Source organism: Telopea speciosissima, chromosome 7 (genome assembly GCF_018873765.1).
Source record: "Telopea speciosissima isolate NSW1024214 ecotype Mountain lineage chromosome 7, Tspe_v1, whole genome shotgun sequence".
NCBI classification, from domain to species: Eukaryota; Viridiplantae; Streptophyta; class Magnoliopsida; order Proteales; family Proteaceae; genus Telopea; species Telopea speciosissima.
The window spans coordinates 713,794-724,130 of record NC_057922.1 but is presented as its reverse complement, the minus strand read 5'-3'; the positions used below and the strand labels follow the sequence as shown (position 1 = coordinate 724,130).

The 10,337-nt window shown below is 39.7% G+C and overlaps 1 protein-coding gene across 1 annotated transcript; it reads right to left on the bottom strand.

Annotated features, from left to right (window-relative positions):
* Window positions 1-965, bottom strand: LOC122667264 (dof zinc finger protein DOF1.2). The gene is made up of 2 exons (XM_043863516.1): window positions 677-965; window positions 1-640 (listed from the first exon to the last, which is right to left on the bottom strand). Exons 1-2 carry the CDS (start codon window positions 949-951, stop codon window positions 1-3), a joined length of 915 nt encoding a protein of 304 aa, XP_043719451.1. The 5' UTR covers window positions 952-965.
* Window positions 966-10,337: the final 9,372 nt, after the last annotated feature.

The window sequence follows — 10,337 nt, the reverse complement described above, 5'->3', positions numbered from 1 at the left end:
TCAGAAAGACGTTGATGAGGAGATACCATAGCCTGATAGATCGAAGGAGCCGCAATCTTCATCGTTGAGTAGTACATTGGGATGAAACGTAAGATGATGATGATGATCTGCCGACGGCGTGATCACCGACTCCAACCCCTGTATCTGCGATGTCTGCCATGAAAAATTCGGCAACACCGTCTCCAGAGTAGTTCCCGACCATAAAGCCAAATCGTCCTTCAACATTGATTGTGACCCGTAACTATTGGGATCGGGATATTCAGTATAGTGTGAAATCCTGTTCGCTTGCTCCTCCAATCCGAATTCGTAGTCTCCAATAAACTGGAAGTCCTGGTCTATTACTAGATTATTATCACACCCTATCATACCAACAATGCCCTGTTGTTGTTGCTGCTGCTGCTGTGTTTGTACTTGTTCTTCTGGGAATTGAAGAAGGTCGGAAGAAGAAGAATCTGTTAAGCTGAAAGGGGAATCCACCTGGTTATGACCACGATCGAAACACGAATTCTGACTCTGATTGAAGAACTTGGCGAACACCACCTCAAGATCGATATTCGAAGCGTCATTGGCGGTGCCTGTACTACTAGTATTAGTAGTAGTAGTAATGGTGGTGGTGGTTGACGATAGGATCACCGTCGGGTTTCCTGTTCCTCCATCGGAGAGATATGAATTAAAGGAGAGACGGTCGGTGGACGGTGGAGTCCTGGTGGTGGATTTAGAGCGGCGGTTCTTACGGCAACCACCGCCGACTGGAACGTTACGAAGAGAGCCACCTCTAGTCCAGTACCTTCGACAGCCCTTACAGAAGTAACGAGGCTGGGAGAGGCTGTAGTTATTGTAATAGCAGAATTTGGTGTTGGGAGAGGCGCAGCGAGGGCAATTAGGGGCTACCTCAGCGCTGCTTTTCCATCTCCTGTCCATGACCACGGATCTTGATACGATTTGCAGCATTTTCTCAATTGCTCTTGCTGTGAATTTAACGATGGATGAACTGATTAAGAAGAAGACGAAGAAGAAGAAGAAAAAGAAGAACGTCAGGACCAAGGAAGGAAGGAAGGAAGGAAGGAAAAGGCGTGATTTGCTTCACTATCCCAGCCGGATTAGTCGGGGTCCCTATTAGATACGTGTACACATCGTATAGGTTACAACCATGCATTCACTCCCCCGTCTCTCTCGCTCTCTCTCTCTCTCTCTCTCTCTCTCCTTCAGGCTACTTTAAAAAGACCATACTACCCTTACCCTGAACTCATTCAAGTTTACCCCACCTAACACTGGCGGAGTTACCTACTCATCATCATCCTCTCAATATTTTAAAGAAATTTGTTCAATTCCTTGAAGATCAGTTCCGATCAGGTACTTTATAAATGCTCAGCTAAAACTCATGTGAGGTAGGCCCAATTGATTATTAAACATGTCGGATTCAAGTATCGATTGATTAATAATTGGATGTTTTTGGTGAAATGTAATGGCCTGACAATCGTTTGATTAGGATTGATCGAATATTGTGATCAATCGATACCTCACCATTTATAACCCGATTAACTCAATGGCATTATATTTATAACCTCATTACTCAATTAGCTTGTTTATAGACTGATTGATAGCTAATAGGATAGGTCGAATAGGAATGTGTCTATGTCTTAGCCTATGAGACCTTAAATTGATGGAGATCGATTAGGCCAGATTGAAACCGACCAGCTCTGACCGATTTGACCCTCCCAAATAGTTGGTTAATTAACAATGTCAATTGAACACATGAGACAACAACCAAATATCGGAACTGACCATTTCTAACTGGTCGAATTGATATCGGGTTTTAACCGGTTTGGACCTAACAGTTCAGGCTAGTACTTTGACAGCGCTAGTCGAGAGAGCGACTTAGAGAAGAAAGAATGGCTTGCCACGAGGAGGGTCAAAGAAAAATGGAAAAATTCCCAAAGATTGGGGTAAAATGGTAAATTAGTATAAGAGAGGACTGACAGACTGACTGAGGGGTTAGCGTCAACCGTGACACGCGGTCTGATGCAGTGAACTCTTACATCATACAATTAAGTTGTGTGGCCATAAATTGTAGAGCACGTGCGTAATGAGGCTACGTGGCATGTCATTCCTTTCTGTCTTTAAATTTACATTTCCGCAATTACATTATAAAAAGCTAACGTCGGAATACGGTTATCCTCATGCTCATATGCATGCAGGTGCAGAATCCGTGCAGTAAAGTGGTCCCCACAGCCACGTGAACTATTCATTCTCTCTTGCATACGTGGTTCACTATTATTCGTCAACCTCGATCTTCGTTCCTCTTCAATCCGCTACAAGTCAACGTTAGTACAATGATTCGTGCCGTTTCTATGGTGGAGACTGGAGAGACTTGTAAGATTGTCAAAGTTCAGCCTGAACCACTCATCTCATCTGGACCAAACCGAACAAACCCTTATGGCCTTATTGAGTTTGATTTCAGGTTGGGGATTTATGGAATTGGCAGAAAACTAAACCCATATACGTACCTTCTTCTCTCTCTATATCTTCGGGATTTGGATCCTCTACTATCAAGTTGTTCGGCAGAATCATGTTGCCCAGGCACGATGAAACGTGCAATGATCGTCTTACTCCTATCCAAACACCTTACCCAAATGAGGGTAATAAGACGGCAATAGAGGATCTGGATCCTTATCTTCACAACAGGACGGCCATACCAACACTAGTCCGCTAGTTCTGTATAACATCATCAGCTGTACGTGAAATGGTTTCACGTTCAAGTTTCCAACTATCCGACGGGATTTTCACGGTTTAAATTCTGCATTCACACGTTAGGTTCATCATTAATCTGAAAGCGAGGTTTAAATTTTTATGTTAAAGTTGAAGGTTTGGATGAAATAGTGGTACTTCTCCATTACTCCAGAAACCCAGTAGTAGTCCATGTCGCGGAACCCAAGAAGCGAGAGAAAGAAAGGGACTCGAGGGAGAAGGGAATGAGACGTAGGCATAGAAATGCACCGAAAAGCCAATAAGATGGACATTTACGCATTTATTTGGTGACACTACTACTACTATTACTGAGACCTTAACAGAGAAGACAAAGTGCGTATCATGTTGTGTCCATGGTTGTTAGGATTCCATCCATCAATCCCAAAACATCAAATCAAATGTGAGTTTTGTGTCGTTTTCGTGTACTGGCTTTGGCTCTCTCTGAAGCTGAGATCGAACACCTTGAGGAGGAGAGAGAGAGAGAGAGAGAGAGAGAGAGAGAGAGAGACGTCTCAAGCATTGATTTTTATGTGCTACGTTCCAACATAAACATAAGGGAGTAACGGAGTCCATCCCAACCGTCTCTTTTCATGACCTTCATCCTCTCAAGTCCGGTGTATTGTCCAATGCACCTCACTGGTGCATCCAACGTTGCACAAGGCAGTTCATCTTTAAAGTTCTTTCTCTCGGTGGGGTGATCACTGTCGGATGCACAAGCGAAGTGCATTGGGCACCACACTTGAGAGAATAAAATTTTCTCTTTTTTCATGACTCATAGCCTAAAATTGAATAAGATTATGGATGGCTTGGGTTTATAATTTCTCGCACTACTATGTTTGGGCACAGGAGTCACACGACCAGATAGCATTCCTTTTCCTAAATACGGTAAGAGCATGTTAGCTGGTCATGTAGCCCCTGCACCCGTACGGGGCCAATGAGATCGTGCACATGAGTATCAACATGAATGAAAATTTCCTTTCAAGAGGAACTAGACGATAATTTCTTGCACTTCTATATTTGGGTACACGAGCCACGCAACCAGGTAACATTCCTTTTCCCTTACATTATATATAAAAGAAAACTTAGATTCAATGAAGAATCACTCCCAAATATTTCATGTGACTATATATATGAGCGTATTAAATTGAAACACTACCCATAAGATTTTGTGCATCACACACACTCTCACTTGTCACTACTAATGAGATTGCGTGCATCTATCTCTCTCTCTCTCTCTCTCAAACACATACACACAATGGGGGCCTATGCCTTAATATTGGATGTTCTTTTTGACATTGGTAGACATAGTGGGTCCATGTGATAAAGGATCTATGTGTCCAATTGTATTTTAACTTCAAATAAATGAGAATATATGCCACGGAAAATAATATGGCAATCTTAGCCTTTGATATTTAAATTTGCAGTCTAATTTTTTTTAGGGTCTGCCTATTGGACTTGCCGCATGGATTTTGACTACAACTAATAGAGAGTGGCTAAGTAGGAAGGGAGAGGGGAATGGGAAAGCGATGTCTTAAGGCACAAGGTGAAGACAAGAGAGCTGAACCAGTGACCAAGTGAGCAAGCAAATTGTCTTCAGAGTCTACATTGATCCACTAATTAAATTTGAGTGTCTAATTCAATCTTATGTATGTCCCTTTGTATTGACATTTTCTTCTCCATTTTCAACTTTTCATCTGTATTTAATTAGTCTTCAAAAGTTTTATATTTTTAATTAGGTCAAAGGATCACTTCGTGCGTGTCTTGGCATTTAAATGCTCCACCGATGGGAGGCACAAAATGATTAATCAAATAGTGAACAGGGAGAACGAGGAAAGAGTGTGTCAGAAGGAAGAGGGGGAAGGAGAGAAACATTGAGAGGATTGATACTTGACAGCATGTACAACCTATTAGCCAACTCCATCTTGGCTGAAACTTATCTAAAAATTTGGGACCCAACTGATTTGCCATGGCTGATTTTATGATTGTTAGGGGCAAAGGCCACTTGGCATGACTTTATGACTACCAAAGTTGAAATGGGTTGGACGCAGATGAAACTGATCTCGAATAGGAAAAGCCCAAATCCTTAGGATGAGCCTCATTGTTGGACCAGGCACCCAGGCCCATGAGGATAGCAAAGCCATCCCTCAAATGCATGGGTCATGACATGAGAAAGGGCACTTAGTTTCCACCCCCATACGTAGGTTCACAAGAAATTAAATAGCTAACCACACAACCTTTAGCTGAAGGGTGTCAAATTGGAACCAGAATTGAAAATCGAAACCAAATGCTTGAACCAAAGAAAAGCCAAAATCAAACAGTGCAGATTCGGTTTGAGCATCAATTTTCAAAACGAATTCAGTTTTCCTCGGTTCAATTTTGGTTCACACCAGCACTCTCTGATATCAAACCGAATACCTGGAACCGAACCAATTTACATCCTTTAACTCCCAATGTTAGTAATGTATTGGGTGACAGTGATATGCATTTCCCTTTAAAGTCTAAGCCATGATAGTGCTTCTCCACCTTTAATTTACACTTTATGGTTATGGACTTGAGAATACTTAACATCATCCATAGATAGCATCATCCGACCCAGGAAAATTAAAGCCCATCACTTTCAGCCTATGGGGTAGGCTGCACTGAAGAGGTTTCTCACAATTTAGACCCATGAGGAGGCCAATGAGGAAAGAGCTGCTTCTATGGCATCTCTTATAATTTATGTATGGTCCCTGTCTCCCGGATCCCACTACTTTACTATCCCATTTCTCACACACGAAGAGGAAGTCCTCTTCCACAAAGACTTCTGCCTCGTAGAGGCCTTTCATTGAGAATGATTTCTTCATCATAGTTTGTGATCATTAATACGAAGTTCAGGCTCCTATGCGGCTTGGGGTGCGGCCATCGTGCGGTGCGCAAATCTTAGGTTGCCACCTCAGCACATATGTCCATCTAATGTTTGGATATCGAGCTCCTTTCAAATTTGAATTTTGAGCATTATTTTTGAAGAGCTCAATGCCCGACCATTAGATGGACATCTGTGCTAAGGTGGCAACCTGGGAGTTGCGCACAGCACGATGGCCGCACAACCCCAAACCCATCTTTCTGGGAATGCAACCAAATACAACCTCATGTTGTTGCTGTTGACACACTAAGGCAATGTTTGGTGTTCTCATAATAGACTCTGGGTCTAGCATGCATTCTCAAACCCATTTCTTCTATTTTATCGCTTTAGAATGCGTTTTAGATTTAGAATCTATTGCGAGAATGCATACCAAACACAGTTTGAAAATGTCCAACAAGACAAAAAGGTGTTGATGGAACATAAATAGCGACAGCACAGTGCCTTGGATTGCTCAAAAGGACAAATGGTTGAAATACTAGGTCATTACACTTCAGGCAAAGTACTCTTAAGTGAAACCATTTTAATAGCGGAGCTTTAAAGGGAAGTAATGACCAAGTGATGAACATAATAATGATATGTTTAAAAAAGAAAGTGCCCATGTCTTTGTATGTAGTCCACTGCAAAGGCCAAGATTAGAAACATCATCCACAAAGCAGTTGAGTTTTAACGCAACTGAAGTAGTTAACTTAAGTGTAGAAGAATTTAAAGGCCTTACTGGATGTTTCAACTTTAGTTTTAAGGATCAATAAGCTCATTGAATGAACCAAAGACCGCAGCAAATAATAATTGTTAAGATGAGAAAAACTTCATTCATGAAGCACATGTATAGAGAAGCCTCTCCACGCGGACCCTGAAAATAAAATTTTCCCTTCAAACGCATGTGGGTGGAAATAAATAAATGGAAGGGAAATGAATAGTGATTTTATAACTAACTCTACACCTTACTCAAATTTTAATTTTCAATCTATTGCAACCATCGGGTTGCAGGTTCGAAACATGGAAACAGCCTTTCTGTGAAGCAGGGGTAAGACTGCATACATTTGCCCCTCCCAGACCCTGCAGTAGCAGGAGCCTTCTGCACTGGGACATTATAATTTCAATCTATAGGAAATTAGGGAATCCATTTTAAAATTTTAATTAGCATATTTGGCAAGATTTTGAGTTAGTTATAAAATCATGATTCCAAAAGTTCCCATTTTCCATATTACATTAATTTCAACTCCATTTCCCTTTATATGAAACCAGGTGGAACCTTCTATACTTGCGTAGGAGCAGATCAAGTGAAAGATTTCCTGGTGAACAACAAAGCATGTTAAAAGAGAGACAATTTTTGCCATCTAAGCAGAGGTGGAGGGTGAATTGTAAAAAGAAGTTGCATGTACCCTTGGGTTCAAGCAGACATATAATGGTTACTGCTAATGGAAAACATGAAAGGTGAACTGAAATAATGGAAAGGGTAGTTGAAAGTTCACCCAAACTGTATTTAGGATTTGTATTTGGTAAGAACATACAGCAATATCATTTAGAGAGGGAGAAGGTAGGGCATGTGCTATGAAAATTTGAAAAATGGTATTTCTAAGTTTTGCTTCTTAAGTGGAGATGATAAAAAACAATATCAGAGTAGATGAAGAGAATGTCCTAAAAGTGATAAGATTAAAACTTGTAGCAATGTTGAAGTAGTTTCAGTAGAACAGGCAGACAATGGAAAACAAGAAACTACTGTGGATTCTGTATCCAGGAACCCATGGTAGGTGACTGAGGAAATCCGCAGGGCTAACAGCAAAAAAATTTCTAAACTTTGAGAAGGCCGACTTCCAAAGTATATAGACAGATTGCTTGACAGAATGTCGCTCTCCACCTGAGTATATGGCCATTGGAATGCTCTTTGCTCATGATGGAGCATTGGCCTGAATATATTAACATAAAGACCAACTGGATTTGCTCACCAATGCAGTCATATACTCCACAAGGCACCTTATGTTTAAGCTACCAGAGCTAATACTTTGCATTTGGCAGTACGAATCACCAGTGAAGAATCCCAGTGATCCACCAACTTTAATAGTCTGTGCTAAGAATCACAAGAACATTAATATATGAGGCATGATAATTAAAACTTTTAGGGATGCACAGGCACATAAAAATACATACAGTAGTACAGAACTGCCACAATACATTTAAAAGGTACATTAATTGAATGCAAAAACAACTAAGTAAACATACAGATAATGAGAACATACCCAATATTGTGTGGTAGGGAGTCACACAGCTAACTGAAACAAGAAAGCAGAGGGGGCCATTATTTATGTTAACCCTCGATGAAGTTTTTGTCGATATTGTCATTCAGATTAAAGATTAGAATTAAGGGGATAAATATTTTTAGAATGAAGAAACCAAGTATTGACACCACCATGTGAAAACAAAGTGCATAACCAACTCGAAAAGAAAGAATCAAAAAGCAAAACCAAGTCAAATAATCTACCTTATTGAATGGGGGGGGGGGTTAGGATTTAAAAGAACCATATCAATCACATAAAACTATTTTATTGATTGAAGGGGAAAATTATGATTACAACAGCAGTTATATTCTGAAGCATTTAGCAGTATTTTTCTCAAATTCTATATCAGCAAGGGAGTTTCACTTCCCGATTATTGAATGCCATTGTATATCTTCAGTACTATTATCTTTTCACCATCTTCACCTGATTATTGTCTGCAACCACCATATCTGTACAGAAACCTATGTACAATCCAAACATGGTCCGAGAATCTACCAAGAATAACCATTTTCTTTTTCCCATATTCAGTTGGTATACAAAACCTTAGTTTGTAGATCATATTAGTTTTCATTCCTTACAGCTACAAAAGACAAAGGCCTAGTGTTAACTGAATTATCATTGCTGTCAAACAAACCTTTGACTAATCATAAAGTAGTTGTCTACTAAAAATAAGGAAAACTATCAGCATCCTCTGCTTTTTAATTTTTTTTTGGTCTTCAGAGACTTCAAACCTAACAATCATACCATAATCTAGCCTTCTACAAACAGCAAAACATCATTAGTTTCTCAAGAACAATAAACATATTCTCGGTGCTAGATGGTGACTGGAATGGAACCATTTAATGTTGGGTTTTCCAAAGTATCTGAGTGCACAAATATTCACCTCACAGCCTCATTGGAAAGAGAATAAATAAGATCATTAAGTGAAAGCCTACATTGATCTCATGTCTTCTATAATAAAAGAAAAAATATCTTACCACTGATGATTCAAGATCATTTTATCTTGAAGAATGAACTAGTGCATTCTAATTTTAGGAAACCAAAATGAAATGGTTTCTTTCAAGTGGCAACGAAACATAGACTAAATAAATGAAAACAGTCATCCAGTCTTCTTGTTGAAAAGCTTTACACCAACCTCTGCACATCCTTTCTAAGGGCTTTTCGTAGAAGTCAGAATCTTGATGATGTTTGCATAATGAAGCAGCAACATTCTAAAAAAGAAGCAACTCTTTTAAGTCTTCAACATGAGTAGTGTAAGTAGGTCAGCAGCTAAAACATGAATATAGAACAGAACCTTGTATTTAGAATCATGGCAACTGTACAGTATCCCCAGGTTTTCTTTAGGTTTATTTGATTCCACTAGGGATGCAGGCAGAGAAGTCATTGAGGGGCTTTCGCATTAGCACGGCTTATAGAATAGGTCTGGCATGGATTCTAGAAGCAGAAACCAGTCCACTATAAATATATACATAAACCTACAAGTACTTTTCAAGTGAGCCTGCACCCAACTAAATTCGGATGGCCACATGGATCCTGCTTTACGTTTTCTCACAAAGAAAGCAATAACTGGCAGAGCATTGGGCAGGTAAAGAACTTAACAAGACCAACTTCCTTTAGAATATGTATTAGATTGAGCTCAAAACCATGTTAGCTTAGCCTTGCAATTACTTAACTATGAAGGACAGAGATCCAACCTGTGTCATTGATTTTAACATAAACAGATGAATACAAAAACAAGAAATGATGGGACAATTTAACAATATCAATCCAAGGACATCACCCTTTTGTAATGAGAACAGACAATATTCAAGAAATGTTACAGCCAAAGACAAAATGATATGTGATTTCCACAATAAAGTTATATTCAAGAGGGGCCATAGTTGCTCAACAAAATTTTGAAGGTTATCAAATCCATCCACATTATAGTTTAGAGCATTTCTCTCCCAATTTCATTTTCATAACCCCCTTAGTAGCCACGTTAACTGGTACAAAAACAGAGTTGGTCTGCTCAAGTCAAACTGAACCATCCTGATAGGCCCAAGTTTCTGCCATGTGACAAATCAGATGGAGTTGAAACTTTGTGGACAGGACGATCTCATTGTCCCCAGCCTATTCGTCAAGTTTAAGCCGAAACCAGAGTTGCTAAATAACAATAAAACTCTGAAAATCTAGGGACCACAAAAGGGTCCATGGGCACACATGGACAACTAAAAAATACATGGATGCATACCAATACACAGGAAGGTATATAATTGAATTAGGTCTAAGGATCAGAATTACCATATAATCTAACCACATCTCTCTCTCTCTCTCTCTCTCTCTCTATTACCATATATATATACATACATACATACATACATATATATATATGGAGTGTGAATGACACTTCTATAGGTGCATTTAGACCTTGA

What these genes read in the sequence shown, in the direction of transcription:
- LOC122667264 (XM_043863516.1), bottom strand. Translation starts at nt 951, where the DNA reads ATGCTGCAAATCGTATCAAGATCCGTGGTCATGGACAGGAGATGGAAA. An exon ending in CCGTCCACCGACCGTCTCTC is followed by an intron (nt 641 to 676) that starts CTTTAATTCATA and finishes AGGAACAGGAAA; the next exon opens with CCCGACGGTGATCCTATCGT.